The 27,824-nt window shown below is 42.6% G+C and overlaps 1 protein-coding gene across 1 annotated transcript; it reads right to left on the bottom strand.

The window, feature by feature from the left end:
- Window positions 1-16,151: 16,151 nt before the first annotated feature.
- LOC132623207 (uncharacterized) lies at window positions 16,152-22,711 on the bottom strand. The gene is made up of 7 exons (XM_060337939.1): window positions 22,467-22,711; window positions 19,647-19,677; window positions 19,276-19,294; window positions 18,230-18,327; window positions 17,066-17,164; window positions 16,692-16,864; window positions 16,152-16,575 (listed from the first exon to the last, which is right to left on the bottom strand). The coding sequence occupies exons 1-7, from the start codon at window positions 22,623-22,625 to the stop codon at window positions 16,489-16,491; spliced, it is 666 nt and encodes a 221-aa protein (XP_060193922.1). The 5' UTR covers window positions 22,626-22,711; the 3' UTR covers window positions 16,152-16,488.
- Between the last annotated feature and the right edge of the window lie 5,113 nt (window positions 22,712-27,824).

The raw sequence follows: 27,824 nt of genomic DNA, 5'->3' as shown, positions 1-27,824 counted from the left end.
TCAGTATCACGTTACTAGTTACTAGAAATTATGTAGACGTAATCTAAAGATTATTTAACAAGTATCGTATTCGTAATAAAAGAGTATAATGATGTGGACATTGAACTACTGAAGGAATTTGCAAGATCAAACACTCATCAGATGATATTTTTTGCATTTTCTATAGCATTGCAACCGGAAGGCATATGCTGCCTTTTGCGCTGCAATACTTAACAAGTTGTGCCGAACAGAATTAGTTGTGATAATAAGTTCAGCTGGTACAGGAAATTTTATACCATATGACGATTTTCGAGCACGAATTATATTTTTTATAAACATTTTCAAACAATTATCTAACTTAACGATACTTTCTCATTTTGTAGCAATTTAAGCCAACCATTGTATCCCTTCATTTTAGGCTCCAATTTTGATAAAATTTAATCTTCCCAGTTTTCAATTCATCTGTCTCTCTTCAATGTATTGTTACTGGGTTTGAGTGTGGTAACTGTTGAGAAAAATTGAGTCGAATCTTTTTTTATTGTGCTGAGATCAGTTCCACTACTAAGTGGTGCTTTTGAACAATCCGAAATTATGACATTGGTTGTGTAACCCAACTTGGGTTGGAATACTTGATTCCAAGTTGTTTATTTCAGGATTTCGTGTTTGGAAAGCTGCAAATCGTCAATAAAATTGTTTACCCCGGATTCGGGTGATCAATTAAATTTATAGGTGGGTATAGGATATGTGTTTTGTTCTTGATGTGCACTAGACAAAGAAAACAAAATATTTGAAGGTTAGCGATATATATAGGTTTGTGAGCAATGTATGATACTTGATAGATGAAATGCGTTAATCACAATAACAGGCGGCCTTGGCCGAATTAAATGATGGAAGAATTAGTATACAAAAGTTCCTCTATTACAAATGTTCTTGGAAAGTAAGAAGAGCCCAACCCCCTTAAGGGAGGTAGATATGCCATATTTATAGCAGTGAGCCCATGGGCCTCATACAATAGGAATTAATAAAATACCAATAAAAAGGACAGCCCCTGCACGGATTTGGTGGGATTGGACTGACGGCGCCGTCTGACACACGCATAGTTGGTGGCCGACCATGACGTGACACCACTAGTGCGCTTCAGCAACGGTCATAACGGACCAACGGATACACGGGCAAACGGTGTCCGGATCAACGGTGACGAACCCTCGGGTAGAGTCCCCGAACCATCGGTGGCACAGAGACCGGACCAAAGGGCGCCCCTGCTCAGCTTCGATTAAAGCGCTTATCCGGGAAGGTGTGACGCCCCTCGTGCGAACTCCCGGCCCTCTTCTTCCTCCGGTCCATAGTTTCTCCGGATATGACTCATATCCGGTTTCTACCGTATACAGATAGCCCCCACGCTTCCCGGGTCAACGATCCATCGGAGTAATGGGAAGTGAATGAATCATACAACCGACCTCCCGGATGGCCTATTCTTATCTCCTCATTTTGGCGGGAATAGTTGCGTCATGCCTTTTCCTTCGACGGCCACGTGCCCTGCTCCGGATGGTCCGCTCCTGCCAACCGCCTTTTGCACGTCATTTCGGGTCACTTCGCATTAATGATGGGGCACGTGACGATCCCCGATTGGCCCTCCTCGATAACCGTTCCCCTCCTTATGCCTATATAAAGCCCCTCATCTTCTCATTTTTTCACTTTTACGATCTTCTCTTTTGTTTCTTCTCTCCTCTGCGTTCTACCTTCATCCTTTCTATAACAAATCTACTACCAAATCTTCGCTTATTTTTACGTGAACGGGAGATTAATTTTGTCATCATTCTCGCCAACTGCCTTTTGCTCCAGTTGCTCTTCAAATCACCATTTCCTCCGTTTCCTTTGCATTATCTTCTGAAATTCCCTTCCCTTCATTCCTACAATATGTCTGAAACCACTTCTCCCGAAATTCCCTCGGTTTCATCCCCGAGGGCCGAGACTGTGTCTCCGACTAAACAAAGGAGCAACCCCGAGACCACGACCTCGGATATTATACCGGCCAAATTTAACTTCAATAAAGACCTCGAGGTGGAAAAGACCTCTGCCGTTTCAGACCGGGGTTACGACGTGAGGCGATATCCTTCTTCTATAACCGAGGATAAGCTTGACATAGTCCGGGCAGACTGCGGGTGGAACACATGCCCAGTGAGGGTTTTTGCACCCGGGCCGGACGAATCCATTACCGACCACCGGGAAGGGTTCTTCTACGTGTACTCTTATCCCTTTACCCTTAAACTCGACCCCCCGATTGATCCGGTCATACTAGATATGTGCCGGACCTATGGTGTGACTTTGGCACAGATCGGCCCAATCGTTTGGAGGGTCGTTGCTTGCCTCCGGCTGCTGGCCAACAGAGCCGAGAAGGAATTCTCGCTGGGCCACCTAATACGCCTGTATTCTCCGAGAATATTCTGGGGTGGTGTCATAAAACTAACCAAGCGTAGCCGGAACCTGTTCTTCTCGAAGATGGACGAAGACCGGGACAGGGGATGGCTAGAACGCTACGTCCGGGTGAAAACCGAGGACATAATCCCGGCCGCCCATCTACCTTTTCCGGAGAAGTGGAACGATAAGCGTAAGTTCGATCCTTTGAGCAATCGTCCTTACTTGTTTAGCCGTTTTTAGTGTTGTTTCCTTATTGCCCTTTCCTTATTTTTTGCAGCAAACGGATTTGTTCCCCCGGTTATTCGTGATCTGAGTGAATGGGTCACGACACTCCTCGGCCAGCTTCCCTATGAGGACCGAACATGGGCCCATTTGTCTCGTGGTCGATGGATTGCTCAAAATCATGGTAATGTTTGACTTTCCTCCGTTTCTGTTGTATCTTTAGCCATTCGCGGTCGTCCGTTTTCTCAGCCCTGCCTATGCCTTTGTCGTTCAGGTTTGCCGAAGGGCTCGGTGGCATCCAGATCGGAGTCGGGGGTCGTTTCCCCTGCTCCGGCGTCCGCGTTCGAGACGGCGGGTTCTTCCCGCGTTCTTGCCGAAGCTGCCAAAAGGAAACGACCCTCCGAAAAGGGGGAGCCGCCCAAACGGAAGAAGGCAAGAGGTGTTGTCCGGCCCCCGAGAGAAGAAGCGGAGCTCGACATCATAGTTCGGAGGGTCGACCCGGCTCCGTCAAAGACTCCAGTACCCGAGGAGACCGCCTTCGTTCCGCCTTTGCCTTCAGTCAACGAAGGTCTCTTGATTTCCGTTTTTCCTTCAGGTGCGGAAGAAATCCCTCCCCGGCTCCTCTCCGGTCGGTTGACTTTGTCGACATTTCAGGTGGAACTTCTCCGGAAGATACTCCCCTGCAGAGGAAGGGACCGTGGGAAACGGCTGTCACTGCAGCCGATCAAAGGATTGCCCCAGTTCCGGAGACCGAAGCCCCCATTCACGCACATCCGTCTCCCGACCATGAACCTGTTTCCACTGCGGAGCCCCCGGTCATTGCCAGAAACATTGAGTCCACGCCAAGTTCATCTACCCCGGCTCGGAGAGCTGAAGATTTTGAAGATATGTTTTCAACCACTCCTCCTGCTACCGGTGAAACTGCGGGTTTCGGTCATCTGCCAATTCCTCGGGCCACGAGGCCGGCTAACCGACAGTCAGAATCTGGCTCTAGAGATAACCTGGTGACCATCTTCCCAGCCCCGAGCGTAGAACCAAGAAGGACTAGATCGGCCGTAATCACCGTCCCCGAGGATTGCGGCTTTCTATCGTGCCCGGTGGGAGTAGCAAGTTACTTACGGCCTCTTGTCTCCGACTAGGACAAGCGTAAAATGACCGGGGTCACCTGGCAGTGCCTTATGATCGAAGGCATGCACGCGGGCAACCGGGTAAGACCCTCAGCCACCTTTATATATCATCAGACTTTATGCTCACTTTGTTTGATTCTTTATGTTTGTTTTTCTTGCAGAGTGTGATACTGGTCAATGAGGCCTTCATCCGTGCCCAACACGAGATGAACGATCTTCGAGGCCAACTAGATGCCCAAGGCCGAGAAACAGAGAAATATAAGCATATTCTCCGAGAAAAAGAGGAAGAGTTAGGTCGGGCGGCTGTTCTTGCCAACCTTCGTCCCGAGCTCGATGCGGCCAAGGACGAAAATCGTCGTTTGAAGAGCGAATTGGTTGCCATGACCGATTATAACCGAAGCCTCGAGACTGAGAAGATTGGCCTTAGCCTAGACAAGGCCCATTTTTCGTCGAGGCTGGACGAGCTGGAGACCACCGTATCCCAACTCCGGGGGGAACTGGATTTGGTGAAGGCCGATGCAGCGGGCCTAGCCGAGAGGAACCGGCTACTGGAATCCGACACCGCTCTGTATAAAGAACATATGAGATTTTTTGAAGGGAAAGCCGAGGAGCGGTCTCGGATATGTGAGGGCTTGAAAGCCGAGCTGGAGGAGGCGGTGAGCGCCAACGATGTTCTTAAGGCTGAACTAGAAGGTGCTGTTCACATGAGGAATATTGCTGTGGCAAACCGGGCCGAGCTGGAGACTAAGTTAGCTAAAGTCGAGGCTGATTTAGAAGAAGCCTGGAAAGGCGTGGAGGCGGCCGAGGCTCATACTGCCATCGTCGCCGAGTACGAGAAGTGGAAGTCTCGGCGGCTCACCCTCGAGGAAGCCGAGCACGGATTCTCCGATCTCCCGGCCCTGATAAACCAGGCCAAAGGAATGGAGGAGGAGGCAAACCACGCCCTCGGGTCTGATTCAGACGATTCCGAGAGAACCGAGTCCGATCATTCTGCCTCCAGTCATCTAACATAGGATTTTTACTTGGCTTTTGCCTTTTGTCTTTGCTGGCTTTTTGACCTTTGATGTGAAAGTGTTCTTTGTAAAAGTACCTTATGTATATATGAAAGTTGCACTTTTCTTGTTTCTTCATTTGAGTGCTCATTTTTATTTTGCTTTGAATTATCGGTCCATTTTTCGAACAAGATGACCCGTAGTCATTGATTAATTCTGCCCGTAGGGCTTACTAAGATGTTTTGTGACCTCGGATCTTTCTGTGCCCGTGATAGGCGCCTCTTTAGGACCGGCATTTTTTGTGGTCGGTTCGTAATGACCTCGTTGACTTTGTCGAATTTCGACCACAGTGCCCGGTGTAGGGCGTATGAATTGAACAACGCCGAAATACGACCAATGCCATGGTCTTTGTATTGTAAATGTTCGTACATATGAGAATTTTTATTTCTTGTATCTTTGCCGTAGCAAACACTAAATGGGACACGACTCATTATGATCGTTTGGTCCTTACATCGAAGGCGATGACCGGTGGCCAGCCTTTATTTTTGCCGTGGAAAATGCTGAATGGGACACGATTCATTATGATCGTTTGGTCCTTACATCGATGGCAATGACCGGTGGCCAGCCTTTATTTTTGCCGTGGCAAATGCTGAATGGGACACGATTCATTATGATCGTTTGGTCCTTACATCGATGGCAATGACCGGTGGCCGGCCTTCGTTTTTGTCGTGGCAAATGCTGAATGGGACACGATTCATTATGATCGTTTGGTCCTTACATCGATGGCAATGACCGGTGGCCGGCCTTCGTTTTTGTCATGGAAAATGCTGAGCTTCTTCGTTTCTCTTTATCGTGGCGTGCTTCGATGTGGGTGTTGTGCCCCCTAACATTTATCCGAGCTTCGAGGTCGGGTGAGTGTTATCAAGCCCCCACTCGGAAGGTGTGACCTCGTGTGTCCGAGTGCTGTCCCTTTATCTTTGTTGCGTAGCACGTTGTACTTGTTGCCTCATTAAAAACCTCGTCGGAAAACCCATTTCGAGACAAAACCGCACTAAGGAAAAGAGTGCAACACGTGCTTTCAGTCCTAAATTTCTAATTTTGTGCTGTCCTTGATTTCCTGCAAAAGAAAGATACGGTTAACAAAAAGCATGTGGGGAGATCATACCTTAGCAGTAGTATCTCTTTAGATGGGCTATGTTCCAGTTGTTGCGCAGGCATTGCCCATCCATGGACTCCAGCTGGTATGATCCTTTGCCCGTTACACCGGTTACCCTGTACGGTCCTTCCCAGTTCGATCCTAGCTTTCCCTCGTTGGGGTTCTTTGTATGTAATGTGACTTTTCGAAGCACCAAGTCCCCCACTTGGAAATGCCGAAAGTTGGCTCTTCGGTTGTAATACCTTTCCATCCTCTGTTTTTGTGCCGCTATGCGGACCGACGCTCCTTCGCGTAGCTCATCCGCAAGGTCGAGCTTCACGGCCATAGCCTCCCCGTTTGATTCTTCGGTGGCATATCTGAAACGGAGGGTCGGTTCGCCAACCTCCACGGGGATGAGGGCTTCGGCTCCGTAAACCAACGAGAACGGGGTTTCCCCCGTGCTTGATTTGGATGTGGTTCTGTAAGCCCAGAGCACCTCCGGTAGTATTTCCCTCCAATTATGTTTCGATGCCTCAAGTCTCTTCCTCAGATTTTGGATTATCGTTTTGTTCGTTGATTCTGCCTGCCCGTTTGCACACGGGTGATACGGGGTTGACACGATTTTCTTGATCTTCAAACCTTCGAGGAAACTGTTGACCTTGCCACCCACGAACTGGGGGCCATTATCACAGGTAATTTCAGACGGGATGCCGAAGCGGCAGATGATGTGGTCCCATATGAAGTCGATGACTTCCTTTTCTCTTATCTTTTCGAAGGCCTGCGCTTCAACCCATTTAGAAAAATAGTCAGTCATAAACAAAATGAAATGGGCCTTACCTGGTGCCCGAGGTAACGGACCAACAATGTCCATTCCCCACTTCATGAAAGGCCAAGGTGAGATGACCGAATGCAGCAACTCCCCGGGTCGATGAATCATCGGAGCATGCTTCTGACAACCGTCACATTTTTGGACAAAATTTTTCGTGTCCTCGTCCATCCGGTTCCAGTAATAACCGGCCCTGACGATTTTCCGAACCAAAGCATCTGCACCGGAGTGGTTGCCGCAGGTCCCCTCGTGCACCTCTCTTATCACATATTCCGTTTCACCGGGGCCCAAACACTTAGCTAAAGGACCGAGGAAGGACCGTCGATACAGTTGACTATCCACCAAGCAAAAACGGGCAGCCTTGGTCCGTAGCGATCGTGACTCCTTCGGGTCCTTTGGGAGCTTCCCCTCACGCAGGTATTCGATGTACTTATTGCGCCAATCCCAGGTCAGGCCTATTGTGTATATTTCGGCGTGCCCGGTTTCTATGGCCGTGTTTGATAAGTGCACCGTTGCCCCGAGGTTGATTTCCTCCCCCTCAACCGAGGATCCTAAGTTTGCTAATGCATCGGCTTCGCTGTTCTGCTCCCTCGGTATGTGCTGCATGGTCCACTCTTTAAATTGATGAAGCACCACCTGCGTTTTTTCGAGGTACCGCTACATCCGTTCGTCCTTTACCTCGAATACCCCGTTACCTGGTTCACGACCAGAAGCGAGTCGCACTTTGCCTCTATTGTTTCGGCTCCCATGCTTCGAGCCAATTCCAAACCTGCAATCATAGCCTCATACTCGGCTTCATTGTTAGTCAACCTAGCAGTTCTAACGGACTGTCGGATGACCTCCCCGGCCGGGGTCCTAAGGACAACCCCAAGGCCGGAACCTCTAAGATTCGAGGCCCCGTCCGTATGTAGAGACCAAATGCCCGCGGTATTTCCCGAGGTCAGCAAAAGTTCTTTCTCGACCTCGGGGACCATGGCCGGGGTAAAATCTATCACAAAATCGGCCAAGATTTGGGATTTGATGGCCGTCCGAGGCTTGTACTCGATATCGTAACCGCTAATTTCTATAGCCCATTTTGTTAACCTACCGGATAACTCAGGTTTATGCATGATGCTTTTTAAAGGGTAAGTGGTTACCACACATATGGGGTGACATTGAAAATAAGGTTTGAGCTTTCTGGAAGCGCTTACCAATGCTAAGGCCAATTTTTCCAAATGGGGATAACGGGTCTCCGCATCCCCCAAAGTTCTACTTACATAATAGATAGGGAATTGCGTACCTAATTCTTCTCGGACTAAAAGGCCGCTTACCGCCATTTCGGAGACTGCCAAATAGAGGAAGAGTGGCTCATCGAACTTCGGCGTGTGCAGCAACGGGGGGCTGGATAAATACTTCTTCAATTCCCTTAGGGCTTCTTGGCACTCCGGCGTCCAAACGAAGTCGTTCTTCTTTCTGAGCAAAGAAAAGAAACGGTGACTCCTGTCCGAGGACCTCGAGATGAAGCGACTCAGCGCCGCTATCCGCCCGGTGAGCTTCTGTACCCCCTTTATGTTGTTCACGATCTCGATGTCCTCGATGGCCTTGATCTTATCCGGGTTGATTTCAATTCCCCGGTTTGACACCATGAATCCCAGGAACTTACCTGACCTGACGCCGAAGGCACATTTCTCGGGGTTGAGCTTCATGTTGTATCTTCGGAGTACATCGAAGGTTTCCTGCAAATGCTTTAAATGGTCCTCTGTTTCCAGGGACTTAACAACCATATCGTCAACATAAACTTCCATCGTTTTTCCTATTTGTTCTTCGAACATCCCATTAACTAGGCGTTGGTAAGTTGCACCGGCGTTTTTTAATCCGAAAGGCATGCCATTATAACAGTAAGTCCCATAACGGGTGATGAAGGATGTTTTCTCTTGGTCCTCCGGGTGCATCCGGATCTGGTTGTACCCGGAGTAAGCATCGAGAAAACTTAACATTTCGTGCCCGGCCGTCGCATCGATCATTCTGTCGATGTGAGGCAATGGAAATGAATCCTTCGGGCATGCCTTGTTTAAATCCTTATAATCGACACACATTCGAAATTTATTACCTTTTTTGGGCACCACCACCACGTTAGCAAGCCAATCCGGGTATTTCACTTCCCGGATGGAACCTATATTCAAAAGCTTCGTTACCTCGTCTTTCACGAAGGCGTGCTTTGGCTCCGACATGGGCCTCCTCTTTTGCTTGACCGGGGGAAACTTCCTGTCCAAGCTGAGTTTGTGCGATGCTATTTCTGGTGATATACCTGTCATATCTATATGCGACCATGCAAAGCAATCGACGTTAGCTCGAAGAAATTCAATTAACTTACGCTTGAGCTCCGGGGTGAGCCCCGTGCCCAGGTATACCTTTCCGTCCGGTAAGAACTCAAACAAGATGATCTGCTCCAGCTCCTCCACGGTTGACTTGGTCGCGTCCGAGTCATCCGGCATGACAAAGGATCTGGGCATCCCGAAGTCGTCCTCCTCGTGCACTGGACCCGGTCCAGTGTACCTTAATTGCTATTGGGGGACCTCCCCTCCGGTTGCACCCTTCTCTTCCTGAGCCGGCTTCTCGGGCCGGGAAGCCGCCTCATCTACTGCGAACATTTCCTTTGCTGCGGGCTGCTCGCCCCGGATGGTTTTCACCCCTTCCGGAGTGGGGAATTTCAACAACTGATGCAATGTTGAAGGAACCGCCTTCATACCATGTATCCAAGGTCTGCCCAATAACTTGTTATATTTCATGTCCCCTTCGATCACATAGAACATCGTTTGTTGAATGGTGCCATCCACGTTTACGGGCAACGAGACCTCTCCCCTCGTGGTTTCACTTGCCATATTGAACCCGCTTAACACTCGGGCCACTGGTACGATCTGACCGAGCAGCCCCAGCTGTTCAACCACTCTCCATCGGATGATGTTGGCCGAGCTACCTGGGTCAACCAAAATACGTTTGACCTTAGTTTTAAAGACAAGTACAGAAATTACCAACGCATCATTGTGGGGTTGGATGACGCCATCCGCGTCTTCGTCATTAAAGAAGATGGATCCCTCGGTCGAATGACCTCGAGTGCGCTTCTCACGAACAATAGAAATCTTCGTCCGCTTCATTACCGGCCCTCGAGGGGCGTCAATCCCCCCCCACTATCATGTTGATTGTATGTTGGGGTTCGACAGGTTCGGGCCTTTGATAAGATTCTCTTTCCTTATAATGATTTTTGGCCCGCTCGCTCAGCAGATCTCGGAGGTGGCCATTTTTCAATAACCGGGCTACCTCTTCTCTCAATTGGCGGCAATCCTCGGTTCTATGACCGTGGGTTCCGTGGTATTCACACACTACGCTCGGATCACGCTGACCCGAGTCCGACCTCAATGGTTTAGGCCATCTTACATCGGGGACACGCCCAATGGCCGAGACAAATCCCGAAGTGCTAACGTTGAAGTTTTACTCCGAAATTTTTGGCGGAACCTTGTTACTGGCGGAACTTCCGGCATCGCTCCTAAACGAGAGTCCCCGACTGTTCGACGGGCGCTCAACCCGCTTGCTGCCCCGTCCAGAGAAATGGCTTGGACTCTCGATTAGTTTTTCTGACCTGACATTTTTTCTCTCCGAATGGGGATACGGCCGAAATCTTTCCTTCAATGATTCGGACTTCGTTTCATATCCCTTCCTTGGTGCCTCGAAACCTCTATTTACTTTGATCCTTACCGGTGGGAGCTCGAATTGATCATCCTCCACCCGAATCTTTGACTCATACCGATTGTGGACGTCGGCCCATGTTACGGCCTCGTATTCTAGCAAACTTTCTTTCAATTTGGCCGAAGCCACCGAACTTAGCATGTTGAGGCCCTTTGTGAAAGCCTGCGCGGCCCACTATTCTGGCACAGGGGGGAGTTCCATCCGTTCCCTCTGGAACCGGGTGACGAACTCTCGCAGTAGCTCGCCGTCCCTTTGGGTTATCCGGAAAATATCAGCCTTACGGGCCTGCACTTTTATGGCACCGGCATGGGCTCTGACGAAGGCGTCGGCGAGCATTTCAAAAGAAGTGATTGAATGCTCGGGTAGATGGTCGTACCACGTTAATGCCCCCTTCGATAGGGTCTCTCCAAATTTTTTCAGCAATACCGACTCTATCTCATCTTCTTCCATATCGTTGCCCTTTATAGCACAGGTGTACGAGGTCACATGCTCATGCGGGTCCGTGGTGCTGTCGTATTTCTGAATATCCGGCATCTTGAATCTCTTCGGGATCAACTTGGGGGCCGCACTCGGAGGAAAAGGTCTTTGAATATACCTTTTTGAGTTTGGCCATTTTAGCAAAGGTGGAGCCCCCGGTATCTGATCCACCCGAGAGTTGTACGTCTCGACCCTCTTTTCGGTGGAATCCACTCACTGTGCCAAAGTTTCGAGCATATTCAGAACCTCGGTGGAGGATCCGGCCCCAGAATCATCACTCTCGACCACCCGTGGCTCGTTCCTTCCGATTTCCGCTGTACCCTTAGCTTTTTCAGGCCCAGCTTCACCCTTTCCGCTCTGCAGTCGGGCAATCGCTAATCCTTGCTCGGCGATTGCCGCCCTTGGTTCCTGCAACATTTCAAAGATTAATCGCAAGTTAATGCTATCGTTTGGTGCGTCCGGTTCTCTCCGGCCCCGATCCCGGGACAATGTAACGGAATGATGAGTGTTTAGGGGGTCGGTCGCCGGTGGGACGGCGTTCTCTTGATCTACGGTATTTTGCCGGTTGAGTCCTTCCCTCGAATCAACGGGGTTCGGATCAGCGGGGTTCGGTAATGCCCGCAGTCCGCTCCCTTCGTTTTCCGCCACGATCTCGGCATTATTGACATGACCGGATTGCTCGACGTCAGCCATTTGAACCGTTTTCACAGAGATGGGTAGGGACGTTTTTGGCTTTGATGAATATGGTAGAAATCAAGGCCAAAGACCACTATTATCCTAGCCTCACGGTGGGCGCCAAACTGTTTACCCCGGATTCGGGTGATCAATTAAATTTGTAGGTGAGTATAGGATATGTGTTTTGTTCTTGATGTGCACGAGACAAAGAAAACAAAATATTTGAAGGTTAGCGATATATATAGGTTTGTGAGCAATGTATGATACTTGATAGATGAAATGCGTTAATCACAATAACAGGCGGCCTTGGCCGAATTAAATGATGGAAGAATTAGTATACAAAAGTTCCTCTATTACAAATGTTCTTGGAAAGTAAGAAGAGCCCAACCCCCTTAAGGGAGGTAGATATGCCCTATTTATAGCAGTGAGCCCATGGGCCTCATACAATAGGAATTAATAAAATACCAATAAAAAGGACAGCCCCTGCACGGATTTGGTGGGATTGGACTGACGGCGCCGTCTGACACACGCATAGTTGGTGGCCGACCATGACGTGACACCACTAGTGCGCTTCAGCAACGGTCATAACGGACCAACGGATACACGGGCAAACGGTGTCCGGATCAACGGTGACGAACCCTCGGGTAGAGTCCCCGAACCATCGGTGGCACAGAGACCGGACCAAAGGGCGCCCCTGCTCAGCTTCGATTAAAGCGCTTATCCGGGAAGGTGTGACGCCCCTCGTGCGAACTCCCGGCCCTCTTCTTCCTCCGGTCCATAGTTTCTCCGGATATGACTCATATCCGGTTTCTACCGTATACAAAAATGGTGGTGGAACTTTGGACTCTTTTATGGAGAAATATTCGGCTACTGGGAAATATGAGATTTATAAATTGTTGTTGAAAATCCCATTGGGTATCGACTGCTTGAGTTTGATTGAATTCAACTAAATATTTCTCTAAGAAAAAAGTTTCTTAAAAATGAGAAAAATAATTTTCTTAATAAACGTAGGAAAAATAAGTTTCACAAATGACATTCAACATTGATTGTCTCCTCCCCACCCTCCAACACACCTCTTCTTCACCCCATAGCCCCACTACCCCACACCCCTACCCCACCCCCATCTTCCATGGTATTTGTCTAGATTATATACAAATGCTTTTAGGATAATATTTTTTGTTTACACACCAAAAAGCTAAGTAAAGTAAACACTAATTTTCTTTAGATAACATTTTCCAAGAAAACATTTTAATTCATCCCGAACACACCCATAGCCTCAATATCAACATCTCAAGTCACATGCGTAATAGAATCTACAAAAAGGTCTTAAATATTTCAGCGCCAACACATGATCATTACAGAGTTGATTGGAGCACGACTCTAATGTCCAAATACAACACTGAAATGTTTAAACAAGATAGAAATAACACAACACCCACGAAGCCGTGAGAGGCACACCAGTCACCAGTGCACTAAAATGTTGTTTGCTCATTGGTAGGGAGTAGAGGTGGCAATTTGAGCTCATACTTAGAAAATTAGTCCATTTAACCGACATTTTAGTGAGTTGGGTCACTCATATTTTAGGTGGCTAAATATGGGCTTCAAGTATTTTTTTTAACCCATAAAAATAGTAATTTTTACTTGGCATAGCTTACTATGTTACATATTTATGGAACATAACTATACTTTTTAATAATTAAGTTTAGTAGCTATAATATTATATTTTTACAACTTATAGCTACCCACTTTTCTACCAATTGACTTACAACTCTTCACGCCCCTATTTTTTAGCTGCACACTTTCTCTCTCCCCCCTTTTCCTAAATATACACGTTTCTAACTCCCCATCTCCCCTAATTTTGTGCTTTTCAAATCAGTTTCTGATTTCTTTCACTTCCTTTTTTTACTCTGTATTAACTGTTCATTAATTTCAACCTTTTACCCCCAAAATTCAACTCTATTTCCTAAAATATGTAAGATTCTCTGTTATTTTTGCATTTTAAACGACGAATATATATATATATTTGAATTCATCTGTTGAAATATCGAATTCAAGTTGAGTTCATAATTGAGGTAATAATGTTTTCACTGCAACTTTTTTTTTTCTGAAATTTTGAAAAATATATGAAAAATATATCTGAAATATAGTCAACAGAAACCAGAATAAGTAATATTGAACATATTAATCAAAATACAATTAAAAAATATAGCCAAAATATAGTCATAATTGAGGTAGCAACGTTTTTACTACAACTTTTTTTTTTTCTAAATGTTTTCTAAATATAGTCAAAATATATGAAAAATATATCTTAAATATAGTCAACAAAAACCAGAATAAGTAATATTGAACATAATAATCAAAATACAATTACAAATATAGCCAAAATATATATGAAAAACAACTAAAAGTTTCAGAAAAAAAAAAAGTTACAATTACACGGTGAAACGTGTAATTCAGTTGATGAACAAATCAAGCTTTGCATGATTTATGGAACATTAAAAAGAGATTTTTTTTAGTTATATTTTGGGAAAAAATATGAAGAGAGTTTTTGAATTCAAATTTTATGTGAATGATTAGATGTTGAATGAGATATGTGATTAGATATGGAAGAGAATGAGATTTGCGTGATTTATGGAACATTAAAAACAAATTTCTGTTTAGTTTTGAAAAAGATTTTTTTCCCCTTAAATAGAGGCATTATTTGCTCAACAGTTCCGTGTATTTAGTCTATATTTTGACTATATTTATGCGACGCGTCCAGGACCTAAATATAGGAAAAACCAGCTACGAATTGTAAATAATGAACTTGTAGTTATAGCTTGTTAGAAGCAGCTAAAAAGTAGCTATTTGTGAAAATTTTACATAAAAAGATGGGCAAATATGGCTAAAATATGGATATCCGACAAGAGAGGGTTGCTCAGATGGTAAGCGCCCTCCACTTTCAACCTGAAGGTTGCGAGTCGAGTCACCAAGGGAGCAAGGAGGGAGCTCCTGGGGGGAGGGATTAAAAAAAATAAAAAAAATATGAATATCCATATAAGAGCACACTAGACCCAATAACACCTCATTTCGAAAATGAGAAATTTCTTTCTTACCTCCCACACTACCCCCGCCCCTGCCCCTCACAATTTTTTGTATCATATACTTTATTTTACTTTTATAAAAAAATGAGAAATTTTCTTCTTACCTCCCACTCCGACCCCTACCCCCTCCACGACCCCCTTCCCCCCCCCCCCCCCCCCGCCCCGCCTCTCAAGTTTCAATTTCATATATTTTACTTTTATAAAAAATGGAAAAAAAATTCTTACCCACCCCCTCCATGAACCCCCCCCCCCCAACAAAAAAAAATCAATTTCATATATTTTACTTTTATAAAAAAAATTCTTAACGCAACCCCCCCTCCCCCCTCCATGCCCCCTCCTCCGTATATATTTTACTTTTATAAAAAAAATTCTTACCCCCACCCCTCCTCCACAACACCCCCCCCCCCTAAAAAAATTTCAATTTCATATATTTTACTTTTATAAAAAAATGGAAAAAAAATTCTTACCTTCCATCCCACCCCCTACACGACACCCCCCCTTCCCGCAAACATTTCAATTTCATATATTTTACCTTTATAAAAAAATTATAAAAAATGAAAAAAAAAAATCTTACCTCCACCCCACCCCTAAAAATTCTATTTCATAATATCAATTGTGAATATATGAAAAATTTAATTCAACTTGACAAAAGAAAAAAAAAATTATAAACATTACATTTGCAATACTAATACACTTGTATAATATGGGCTAACCTATAACCTACTCACCCATTTATCACCCAACTCATAATATTTACCCACATGAAATATAGGCGGTTTGAAACCCAACCCCCGTTTTTTGTTCAAACCATTTTCAACCAAACCAAACCCACCCATTTGCAGCCCCTAGTAGGTAGGGAGTAAGGGTAGCTTCTGAATCTGTAACGGAAATGGAGAGGGGTAAGTCCACAGACCCGCAATTACATACCTCTATATAACTGTTGGAACAAGGTATTACAAAGTAAAGTACATGCTATGCAGCTTCATCTGAATACTGATAATAGATGCTACTATAACTTGAAATCTGTAAGTAAGTTGATGGCTGGAAATTTGTTTGTTCTGATCTAATATCTGAAACGGTTTCGAATACATTGAATACTCCAACTGAGCTTTTAACATGGCTTTTGAATACTATGCACCCCCAAATCTCTGAAACAATATTTCTTGCTTGATACTGCTGAAAAGATCTGAAATTCAACTAAGCACACATACTCTTGCAAGGATAATGATGCCCAAATATTTGAGATTCGAAATAAAGTTCATGTCACTAAGCAAGTGAGTTGACTATCACAGATTATTATTCAGAGTTAAGAAGGTTATGGCAGGAGATTGACTATTATTAGGATCTCCAAGCAAAGTGTACCTGAGTTTCCTGTTACCTTATTACCTGTTAGCTCCATCACCAAAGAAATAAGTTATAGTATTGAGCTCTTTCCTGATCATCGTCTTTTTCAGGATCTTCAAACAAGGAAGAGGATAGGCAGTGGTAAGTTGCTGATTCCTAAAGGCAGATTCTTTCATTCAAACAAATAAATGGATTGTGGAAAGCTTAATCAGGAAACTGAAGTAGCATACACTACTTCTATCTAACAAGACAAGTGCTTTAGCTCTTTTACCACCGTATGTCCTGGTATGTTAAAGAATTTGTACCATTTCTGCTTCAATCAGAGCTATTCTCCTTTTATGTTAATGAGACTATCATAGGATGCAGACGTTCTCCGTCAATTAGTTTATTATATATAGAACTTTTGAAATTTGGTTATGTGCAACCAAGACAAAGAACTACTAATATTTAGGAACACGAAACATCAAGTGGAAAACTGCTCCCTCATTTAAGCCCTCCCATCCCACTCTTCATAGAACTCTTTCAGAAAATCCTCCATAAATTTGTGCCTTTTTTCAGCCCTTTCCTTCCCAGCCTGTAATGAAGAAATGATTCATATGAAAAAATCCAAGTAGCATAATTTCACATCTTCAAATTTATAAGTTTCTGAAGGGGTAAAACAAAATATACAGAAGCAAAGGATTAGTTGACCTCTGTCTTCATCAAGTCCTTCAATTTGAGAAGCTTCTCATGAAAATGATTCACAGTAGTTTGCTCTTCTTTGTTCATGTAATTTTCCTTAGACAAATCTGATCGAGGTTGAAATCTTGGGTCATGGAGAACTCTATGCCTGCTTCCGCCGAAAGTAAAGCAACGGGCGATTCCTGAAACCGTTATTACTATATGATATCCAAATTAAGAAAGAAAAAGACATCTTTTTAAGGTAGGAAAATAACCAAGCAGTCTTGTATTCAGAAAAAATCCAAGTAGCATAATTTCACATCTTCAGCAGCATCTACCACAGATAACTAGAGGAGACATAACATATATAAGTGGCCAAGAGGTAACTAAATTGAATTAATCACCTATTGCACCAATAGCATCAAGCCGATCGGCATCTTGCACCACCCCAAACTCTATGGAATGATTCATATTTGCAAGCCCTCCAACTTCTTCCTTGAAACCTAAATCAAAGGGAATATTGCATTTTATCAATATACTTAAATCATCAGAAAAAGGATACAATCATCTTATGTCTTACTCTTCCAGAGAAAACGAAGCCCAAAGAATATGGCAGATTATAGTGCAGAAATGAAAGTGAAACACAACCACGAATCACTTCAAAGGAACTGAGAAAGGTCGCATGAAAATACAGAGAAAGTATTACATGACATAAGTCTGTTCCAACCAAGGAGACAGTACATACCCATAAAGAGACTAAGAGAGTTAATTATTTTAATTAAACTACATCAACCACACTTACGAAAAGATATTAACGAAAACATCGTGATGAACACGAAGCCATTTAGAAAATCTTTTGATCTGCCAATACAATAACATTATGGTCGCTGTTTTGTTTTCCAGTAATTAGACAGGCAAAGACTAAAAAGGGCAGCCCGGTGCACTAAGCTCCCGCTATGCGCGGGGTCCGGGGAAGGGCCGGACCACAAGGGTCTATTGTACGCAGCCTTACCTTGCATTTCTGCAAGAGGCTGTTTCCACGGCTCGAACCCGTGACCTCCTGGTCACATGGCAGCAATGACAAATATGTTTTAAGGTTCATGGCAGACATGCACAGACAAATTAGAAAAATTCAAAGGCTGGAGTGATATAATTGTCAAAGTATCATTTTACAACAGAAAAAGTTGTACTATTTGCCGTACAATTTGCTAATTCATTTGAAAGTACCCGCTAATCCATTGGAAACAGCCTCTCTACCTTCACAAGGTAGGGGCAAGGCTGCGCACACACCACCCTCCCAGACCCTACTTGTGGAATTACATTGGGTATGTTATTGTTGTTGTTAGTTTCAAAGTGATATACACATGATAAGAATATCCAGTATGAAGTCAGTTTATATTTTCTACTTTATCAAAAGGTTTTTGCTTTATTTTGCAAGAGTCTGGCAGTGTGCTAACAAATATATGTAATTTAAAAAAAAAAATGGAAGAACAACACAGCAAATTCAAATCAACATCCAAACAGATAATTTAACTACAATAGAAAATCAACTGCATCCAGGAACTCACCCATCCCCTTAATTATATCCAAAATCTTGATCTTCATCTCTTCCTCTATGCCTTGACCCTGAAGAAATTCCTCAACAATCCTTGCCTCAGATGGATCTCTAGAAGCCAAGAAAAAGCATCAGAAATTGAAAGAAAAAAATAAAAACAAAGGGGGAAGCACCCGAGGGTGTGTACTTGTGGTCAATGACATGGGTTGAGAACCATGAGGTCTCAGGTTCAAATCCTAACAGAGGCAAAAACACTAAGTGATTTCTTCCCACCTATCCAAGCAGTTGGTGGACAGGGTTACCCAGTACATGTGCTGGTGGGAGATAGCAGGTACCGTGGAATTAGTCAAGGTGCCCGCAAGCTCACCCGGACACCATGGTTATCAAAACAAATGAAATGGAAAAGTCAATTATTGAGAGTGAACGCTAGGGAAAAGACGAGAGCAATTAAGCAATGTATAGGATGGACCACTACAAAATTTAGAAGATTATTCTGCACAAAAAGAAACCCGCGACCAGTTAGAGCTACCAATCAAATGACTGGAAGAGCACGCCAAAGATGATAAAACCAGTGCTGCTGTCTTTCCAGCTTATATATGTCAATTCCTGTAACTTGTGTTTATTTTTTAAAGACATGTACAAGGAGGGTCTAGTAGTCAAAATTTTCAGGAAGCATTCGAATCTTCGTATTGGGGCCCCTCCCCCCAAGGGCACCGTGTTAACTTTTCTGTAATAATTGTTCTCATTAAGACACGAAAGCTTTCATTCAATTCTCTAGTACACTCTGTGATCTTGAAATTGGCTTTATAATACTGCACTGACAATATAGTCTAGTGCACTGAGCGGGCTTTGATTGGCAGAAAGTAATGACACGGAGGTCGTGTTGCTTTGCCTTATTACAATACCCTTCCAAGAAACTTCAAGAAGGCTCCACGTAACAGCATGGACGACATTTTGACAGAAAATTATCACCTTTTGAGGGAACTTTCATACAACAAAACCATGAAGAATGTAGCCAACAGAGTATCTTTCTTATCATGAAATCTGATAGAATCTAACCTTACGTATTTGTAGTCACCTGCATTCAGAAAGTCAAAGAGAAATCTGATAAGTTACATAATATATCATAGGATTAACGATAAAACTTGCTTATAAGCAGAGAGCCGCCAGCTCGCTCACACCATCACAATTGCTTATAATATTTCCTTTCAATTCTCTGGTAATTTACACTCATCAAATAAATCCTCTCCCCTCCCCTCCCCTTCCCCACCGCAAGCAGCAAATGTAGAACTCTCATAATCTTTAAGGTTATTCCCTCGTATATTACAGTGCTGACTTTACTTGTGATTATCAAAAAGATAGCACGGGTTACTCTGCAAAGTATGACCAAAAGCTCTAATATCTCAAAAGAATAGTGAAAGAGCCATCACCTATATCATGCAGAAGAGCAGCCAGTTCCACCTGAAATGTTAGCAAGAATAGTTTAACTTCTGTAAATGCCTAAAAGAAGAATAAAGAAAAGATAAAAGAGAAAATAGAGCATAGTTATACCCTCCTCAAGCATAAATATACATTTTGCTATTTGTAGTTCACACTTTCACTATGTGTATGAAAGGTAGATGCACTAGTATCCTTAGAAGTTAGTGCTATGTTATGAAGAATGCAATTGCTTTTAAGTAAGGTTCAATGCTAGGAAAAAAATCTTTTGCTTCGCGGGTCTATCACCCGAATTGCTTTTGTTAGGAAGCTTTTTATATGAGTATGCCCTTATCCCGTAAGCCTTCCATCGTTGCAAGCCCCTTCCATTTGGCCCAAGCTTTCTTTTGGATAATGACAGTGATTACACTCCGCCCCACCCTCCGAACTAGAAAGAACGCACTCCGAAATGTTATTTGATACAGAGCATTAGCAACTTTTGTTCTTTGAATGACAAGATGCATATACACCTTCTTGGCCTATCAGTAAAAAATGTAAGTCAAGCACTGAATCATGGAGAGGATTAACTTAAGGCTAAAATATAATTATCAGTATGCACGGTTTAAAATATGTTTCAACTTTAAGCAAAGCTTAACAAACTGCTTCCTGCATGGGTTTATGTATCACATTAGGCAAACAAATCTAGATAACTTTTAGTTATGACAAGCAGTATATATGGTTAAGAATGCCCAAATTCTCTCAAGGGAAAAATTACCCAGCAGCAACTCACATGTCCAAAAGAACAAAGAAATGTTCGGTATGGAGGAAAATATTTTGTGGAAAATGTTTTCCAATTTTCTCATGTTCGGTTGGTCAAAATTTTTGGAAAAACACTTTTTTAAGGAAAATAAGTTTCTTAAATGAGGAAAATGACTTTCCTAATGGAAGTAGGGAAAACAAGTCCCACAAGTGGCATTCCACATTGATTGTCTCCTCCCCACCCTAAAACTCACCTCATTTTCGCCCCACCCCACCCCCAACCCCCACCACCCCATAGTATTTGTCTAGATTATATACAAATGCTTTAAGGATAATATTTTTTGCTTAAGTACCGAACACAAGAAAATAAGTAAGAAACCTACTTACTTTCTAGAAAACATTTTCCTTCATACCGAACACGCCCTGGATCAATCAATCTTGTACTACTCACTAAGCTCATCAAATCTTTAAGAAGAATACACAACTGCATTAATATGGAAAAAAGTTGAGCTTTTCAATTCGCCTTTTCACTCTCTATCTAGGGTCCACATGAAAGGGAAATCATAATTTGTATCAAAAGTTACCCCTACCCTTAGGGTTCGTTTGGTAGGACAAGCATAAATATTCTTGGGATAAAAATTTGGTACTGCCTCATCCCTTGTTTGGTTACTAATCCTAATATAAGCTATACCAAGATTAGAAATAGTACCGAGATAAGTTATCCTCCCTGCCAGATGGTGGAATAATAGTAGCGGAATTAGTTATCCCTAGATAAAACAATTAAAATGACAAAAATACCTCTGAGGTCCCTCGAATCCTTTTTTCTACTAAATAAGGTTGAGGGTATTTTTATAAATAAATAACTTCTTTTTAGAAATTATGCAATGCATGTAATTTTTAATGCAACAAACCAAACAGTCCATAAGAAATAATACCAGGATAATTAATACTAGGCAGAAGTGGCGAAAACACCCCTAAGCTTGGCACGGATTGCAACTTTAGTCCCCAAACGATGGCTAGTCTTCAAGACACCCCTAAGCTTGGCTAAGTGAATTTTAATACACCCCGAGCTGCCACATGGCACAACAAGTGTTGTCAAACTCCTCCACGCGCGTGAGAGCTGCCACATTAGCAGTCAAATGGTAAAAAAAAAAAAAAACTTTTTACATTTCCCTCTATATTTTTCCTTTTCCAACGGCTAAAATCACCCCCTTTCTTCTTGTTTAAACCCTCCTCCATTAAAATACACCACAACTTGAATTCAAGCTTTTTCTTCTCCTTTTTTTCTAATTGCTAAAGTTCCTCTCTCAATTGTATTCATGACTAGAGTTTGTAGATGTGGATTTCCGGCGGCGGAGAGGATTTCAAGGTCCGAAGACAGTCCTGGAAGGAGATTTTGGGAATGTCAAAACTACAAGGTATGTAATTTTTATTTTGGTATGTTAATCTTAGTATAATTTTGCTGGGTTTGTGCTATTTAGTCACTGATTTGCATCTAATTTTACTAGGTTTGTCACTAATTTCCGTTCACTTTGTATAGGTGAGAGGTCAACGAACACAGAGCACCATAGTTTGAGGACTAAATTTGCAATTCGTGTTAAGTTTAGCACTTAGCCTTAATAATAGTATAACTAATGTCAGTTATACTGATCCCAACATCACTAAGTTATCTTGTAATAGACCCTAATTCTCAACACAAATATATATAATTACTTATAGCCAAATTACAACTATAACACTCAAAATACTGAATTACAATGGAAAACACTGAAATCAAGTGACTAAGGATAGAGATAAGAATGGGGATGAGAAGTTAAGACTTTGAGAAAGGGGATGAGGGTACTAGACAGTTTTCTCAACAATAAGCGTAATTCTATTTCGCTCCCACAAGTCGTATTTATCAACCCGGATCCCTAACATAACCACTTAATCCGGTGTTGGTCCAGGCCCATTCATAACATATCTTCAAAGCAACTAGATAGAGGGATTAATAGTTGTAGATTTTATGTTATTAGCAGATAGCATGCTAAATTCTGACATCTATGTTGTTAGGTAATTAGGAGTAGCAAGCTTACGATTAGCATGGAATGAGAAGAAAGGGCTTGTTGGCGAGCAAGTGAAAGGGCAAGGTCTCTAACTCGAAAGGCATGGGCAGCATCATGTGAAGCGTCGTTTCCTCTCATTGCATTCTCTACCAACTCCTCTGCCTTTCTTATTATCTCCTTCTTCTCCATCTTCCGATTCACAACATTTAACCCAAAAGACGCCTTGCCTTGTGAATTTTAGTAAAATTCAAAATGCCGCCATTAAATACCACGTTTTACTCGACACGCCCCTTATAAAATAGTGATGATTTTATTACATTATCTTAGATTATTATATATTGTGAAATGAATTTGAATAATGAGGATAAAATAGGTATAAAATAATAAATTATTTTTTGATTTTTTAAATTGGATAAGTAAAAATTGATATTTATTTTTAATATAGTGAACAAGTAAATAATGAGGATAAAATAATAAATTATTTTTTGATTTTTTAAATTGAATAAGTAAAAATTGATATGTATTTTTAATATAGTGAACAAGTAAAAATATACGGAGGTAGTAGAATGGAACTTCCTAAAAACTAAAAAGAGAAAAGAAATGTACCTAACTAAGAAACGCTCAGTTATTATTTGCTTAATTGCATTATTGATTTATGTGATGAGTTGTTATGAGTTCACTTCAAAACTTTAGATTTTGCATTCATGTTTTATTTAAAGTCTCATTCCACCTTTAGTAAGGGGATGTTGAGACTTAGTGAGTACTGTTGTGGTGAATTGATGTTTTCTTGTGCGAATAATACTGGTATATGTTAATGTAGACACATGTTTTACAGATGAGTAGACCACAGGCTAGATTTTCATTTTTGAGCAGTTGATTTGATGATCTCCGCTCTTGATTGTGGAATTTCTCTTTTCTTTCATTCAGATGCTCATTATTCACTCTTTTATTAATTTTGGGAATTAGCCATAAATATTATGTCATGCGCCTCCAGTAGAAATCTTTCGATGTCTCATTAGTTGAGTTATTGTAATAACCCATATATTTTTTTAGGCTTAGTTGGTAATTTAAATAAAAGAAGGAAATAAAAAAAAAAGTAATTTAGTGGGCCAAGCCCAAAAAGGAAAAGGAAAAAAAAAACAAATATAAAGGATTCAGCGTAAGACGTGAAACAGGAAAAAGAACCTGAAGTAAAAACAAGAAAACAGAGAAGGGGAAAAACCAATAAAAGAAAGAAAGAGAGGGAGAAAAAGAGAAGAAAAGAGAGGATAAAAATAAGAATTTTCACTCTAAATCATCAAGGTAATTACTCTAGTCTTTTATTTAAGTTTATTACATAATTAGGGGTGAATTTTTATGATGAAAACATGGGGATATTTTGAGGAATTGAGAAAGTTTAGCTCTAGGGTTCTTCAACCAAAATCATTGATTTGAAAGGGCAAATAGCATCGGATTTTAGACTTCTATATATCGTTGGAATCCTCTCGTTAAGGCCTTTCCGAAAACATAAGTCTTGTCGGGTTTTGAACACATTGACCAGAGGGCGTTTTCGTCCTTTAAAATTTGACTTTAACCGTTTAAGCCTCTAAAAATATAGAAGTGGTTTACCCTAATGGTTTTGACCATTCTAAATCCATTTTTGTGTAGTTTGAGGCAATACGGAGACTCGAGAACGCAGTTTTGATTTATTGGGAAATGTGCTTGAATTGTGAATTTGAGGTAAGTGAGACTTTAAGCTTTGGGTACTTACTTTTCAAAACCCGTTTTAAAAATATGTTTTCTCTGCCTGGTCCATGTGTTGGGACGAACGTGTACTTGGCAGAATCAGTGGTCCTTCAGGCCAGCCGCATATACTTTATTTTCAAATAATCAAAAACTCTCTTTATAAATTATTTTGTGATGTGATATAGCTGTGAGCCATGATATTGGGGCATTGTGTATGCTTCCCTTAGCATTGTGTATGCTTCTTGATTATATTGGGGCATTGTGTATGCTTCCCTTAGCATTGTGTATGCTTCTTGATTATATTGGGGCATTGTGTATGCTTCCCTTAGCATTGTGTATGCTTCTTGATGATATTGGGGCATTGTGTATGCTTCCATTAGCATTGTGTATGCTTCCTGACATATTTGGCACATTGTGTATGTAGCCGTGGATTCATAGTGTTGTCTAATTCTTTAACCGCCACTTATGACGGTTCGTAGTGTAAATTGTGTTGAGATATATAATATATTTGATAAACAGTGGTTTGGACCTTGGTTGCTATTATATAATGATATATTCATGTGCGTAATATTTTTGTGCTTGTTTGTTTGTATTTTCTAACACTTGTTCCAGGGGTATTTGAAGTGGCGGGTCGAGGATCTTACTGGGTTATATTTATGTATAACTCACTCCTTACCTGCATGTCCATGCAGATACTATCATTGAGAACGAGGCTGGTAATTGAAGACTTCGTGAGTGGATTCTGTTGCTGAGGTGAGCCACCGCATTGTTCGTGGAGGCAGCCATTTCAGCTTTATCTAGTTTATTTCTAGTTATTTCTTTTATTTTGGGTTTACATGCCCGACACTCAAACTCATGTAACTCTGTTAGATGCTCCATGGTCTTAGTGTGGGATGTGGGCTAGAGATTCTTTTTATCTTAGCGTTGGTTGGTTTTCATAAATTGATTATGAATTTGGTTGGCGACTATTTCACATTTTTATCATTAAAAACGTTGTTGGACCTGCACTTATTTTCTTTTAGTGCTTTTGTAAATGATTAAGAGTATGATATATGGTTCGCCTAGCGGGTGGTGTTTGCTGGGTGCCAATCATGTCTAGCGGGTATTTTGGGACGTGACAAAGTTGGTATCAGAGCCTAGGCTTTAAGTCCCCGGTCATGGAGCAGTGTTTAGTAGAGTCTTGTTCATGGGTATGTAGGCGTCCATACTTATGACCTTGAGGCTACTGGACATCTAGGAAGTTTTCCCTTCTTTCATTCCTTGTTCGTGCGTGAGTTGAATCAAGTTTAACCTTGTAATATTTATTTCGCAGATGGCTAAGAAACGCGCATCTTCATCTGCTAAACGTGGTGCTGGACAGAGTGCTACCCGCGGTGGTAGACAAGCTAGTGCTCATCAGACTAGAGCTCAGACTAGGACTCAGACTAGGACTCAGGCCACTCCTCAGCCTAAAGTTGTGAATGGGGGTCAGCCCCGAGTTGCGTCGGAGCAAGTGCAGGAACAAGTGGTTCAGAACACCCCACCGGCACCAGCTGCTGGCCCTACTATTGCTATGCCCGCAAATGTGGTGACCAGATTATTGAATGTGTTGGAGGCATTGGCGCCTAATCATGGTGGAATTCCAGGTCCTCAGGCTACTTCACAAGCACAAGCTCAAGTTCAATTGAATGTTGCAGCTAATCAGACACCTCAGTTGGCCCCTCCACAGGTTTTCCAGTCTGCAGGGCAATCTAAGGAGTTTAAGAATTTCATGGATCTTAAGCCACCAGAGTTTGATGCTTCACCAACTTCTATTGAACCTCAGAAGTTCATTGATCGTTGTGAAAAGATATGGACTACGTTGGGGCTGAAGGAGACTCGTGGTGTGGAATTTGCCACTTTCTTATTCTCAGGGTTTGCAGAGTCTTGGTGGATTTCGATTCAGAGAGATAGACAAGCAGGGTTACCACCTATTACTTGGTCAGAATTTTAGCACTATTTAAGGACAGGTTTATTCCATTAAGCAAGCAAGATGACATGAGACGTCAGTTCAATAATCTGCGGCAGGGAACTATGACCGTTACAGAATGTGAGGCCAAGTTTACAGATTTATCTAGGTATGTACCTTATTTGGTAGAAGATCCGAGAGAGAAGGTGAGATGATTTGTGGATGGACTTGAGAATCGCTATCGTGGTCCTGTGGTACGAGATGTGCGATATGGTACCTATTCAGATGTAGTTGACACTACTCTCCGTTACGAGTCCTATCTAGAAATGGAGAAAGTTGAGCGTGAAAGCAAAAAGTCACGTAACACGGGTGGGTTTAGTGGTGCTCCATCTGGGGGCAAGAGTGGTTTTTATCGTGGGCAGTCCAGATCTACTCAGTCAGAATCAGTGGTGCAGTCTTCTAGTGGTTATTCAGCTAGACAGGGCCAGCAGCAGATGCAGAGGAAGGGTAATAGCACATATCAGTCAGGTTATCATCCGAGGTGTTCTAACTGTGGTAGAAATCATAGTGGTCGTTGCTTTGGGGCAGATGGGGCTTGTTTTACTTGTGGTGAAAAGGGGCATATTGCTAAATACTGTCCTAAAGGAAATTCTGGTGCTAGTCGAGCTACTACACAACCGCAGGGAACTACTACAGCTACACAGGGTCAGATTCAGCCAGCTAGGACCACTCCACAGGGTGCTCGTGGACAGGGACGACAGGGTGCACAGGTTGCTCAAGGAGGGGGAGGACCGCTGATATTTTTTTGCTATGACCAGACAGGATGTCGAGGCATCTAATGCAGTAGTCACAGGTATTATTACTATTGGTTCTCATGGTGCATATGCTCTTATTGATCCCGGTTCTACGTATTCGTATGTATCTCCTTCTTTTGCTATATTCTTAGAATGGGGAATTGAGTCTATTAATGTGTCATATGTAGTAGAAACCCCAGTGGGGGAGAGTATATTAATGGATAGAGTTTATAGAGATTGGGTGATATCTGTTCAGGGCAGGGACACCGTAGTTGATCTATGTGTGTTACCAATGTCCTCTTTCAATGTGATTATGGGCATGGATTGGTTGGCATTATGTTATGCATCGGTTGATTGCTATGCTAAGCTTATACGTTTTAATTTTCCTGGAGAACCTTTAGTGTGGAAAGGCATGACTTCTGTGACTCAAGGAAAAATAATATCTTAAGTAAAGGCACGCCGAATGATTAACCATGGGTGTTTGGGTTTTATTGCCACCGTTCATGATACTCGAGCGAAGAATGTTACTATTGACAGTGTCCCTGTTGTTCGCGAATTTACGGATGTTTTTCCTGAAGATTTACCCGGCCTACCCCCGATGAGAGAAATCGAGTTCAGCATTGATTTAGTTCTAGGGACTCAACCTATCTCTATTCCTCCATATCGTATGGCTCCAGTTGAGTTGAGAGAATTGAAGGATCAACTCCAAGAGCTACTTGATAAGGGGTTCATCAAGCCTAGTGTATCGCCTTGGGGTGCACCAGTGTTATTTGTGAAGAAGAAAGATGGCACGATGAGAATGTGCATTGACTACAGGCAACTGAACAAGGTGACTATCAAGAATAAGTATCCATTGCCTCGTATTGATGATTTGTTTGATCAGCTACAGGGTGCTACTCATTTTTCCAAAATCGACTTGAGATCAGGTTATCATCAACTGAG

This window comes from Lycium barbarum, chromosome 12 (assembly GCF_019175385.1).
Source record: "Lycium barbarum isolate Lr01 chromosome 12, ASM1917538v2, whole genome shotgun sequence".
Taxonomy (NCBI): domain Eukaryota; kingdom Viridiplantae; phylum Streptophyta; class Magnoliopsida; order Solanales; family Solanaceae; genus Lycium; species Lycium barbarum.
Note: the sequence above shows the minus strand (reverse complement) of the source record. Positions and strands in the feature narration are given on the sequence as shown.

Excerpts from the sequence above, each read along its gene's own strand:
- LOC132623207 (XM_060337939.1), bottom strand. The coding sequence starts at position 22,625 with ATGGAGAAGAAGGAGATAATAAGAAAGGCAGAGGAGTTGGTAGAGAAT. Across the intron at positions 19,678-22,466 it reads CTTCTCATTCCATGCTAATC|GTGGAACTGGCTGCTCTTCT; the intron begins GTAAGCTTGCTA and ends CTAACATTTCAG. Across the intron at positions 16,865-17,065 it reads TGATGCTATTGGTGCAATAG|GAATCGCCCGTTGCTTTACT; the intron begins GTGATTAATTCA and ends TAACGGTTTCAG.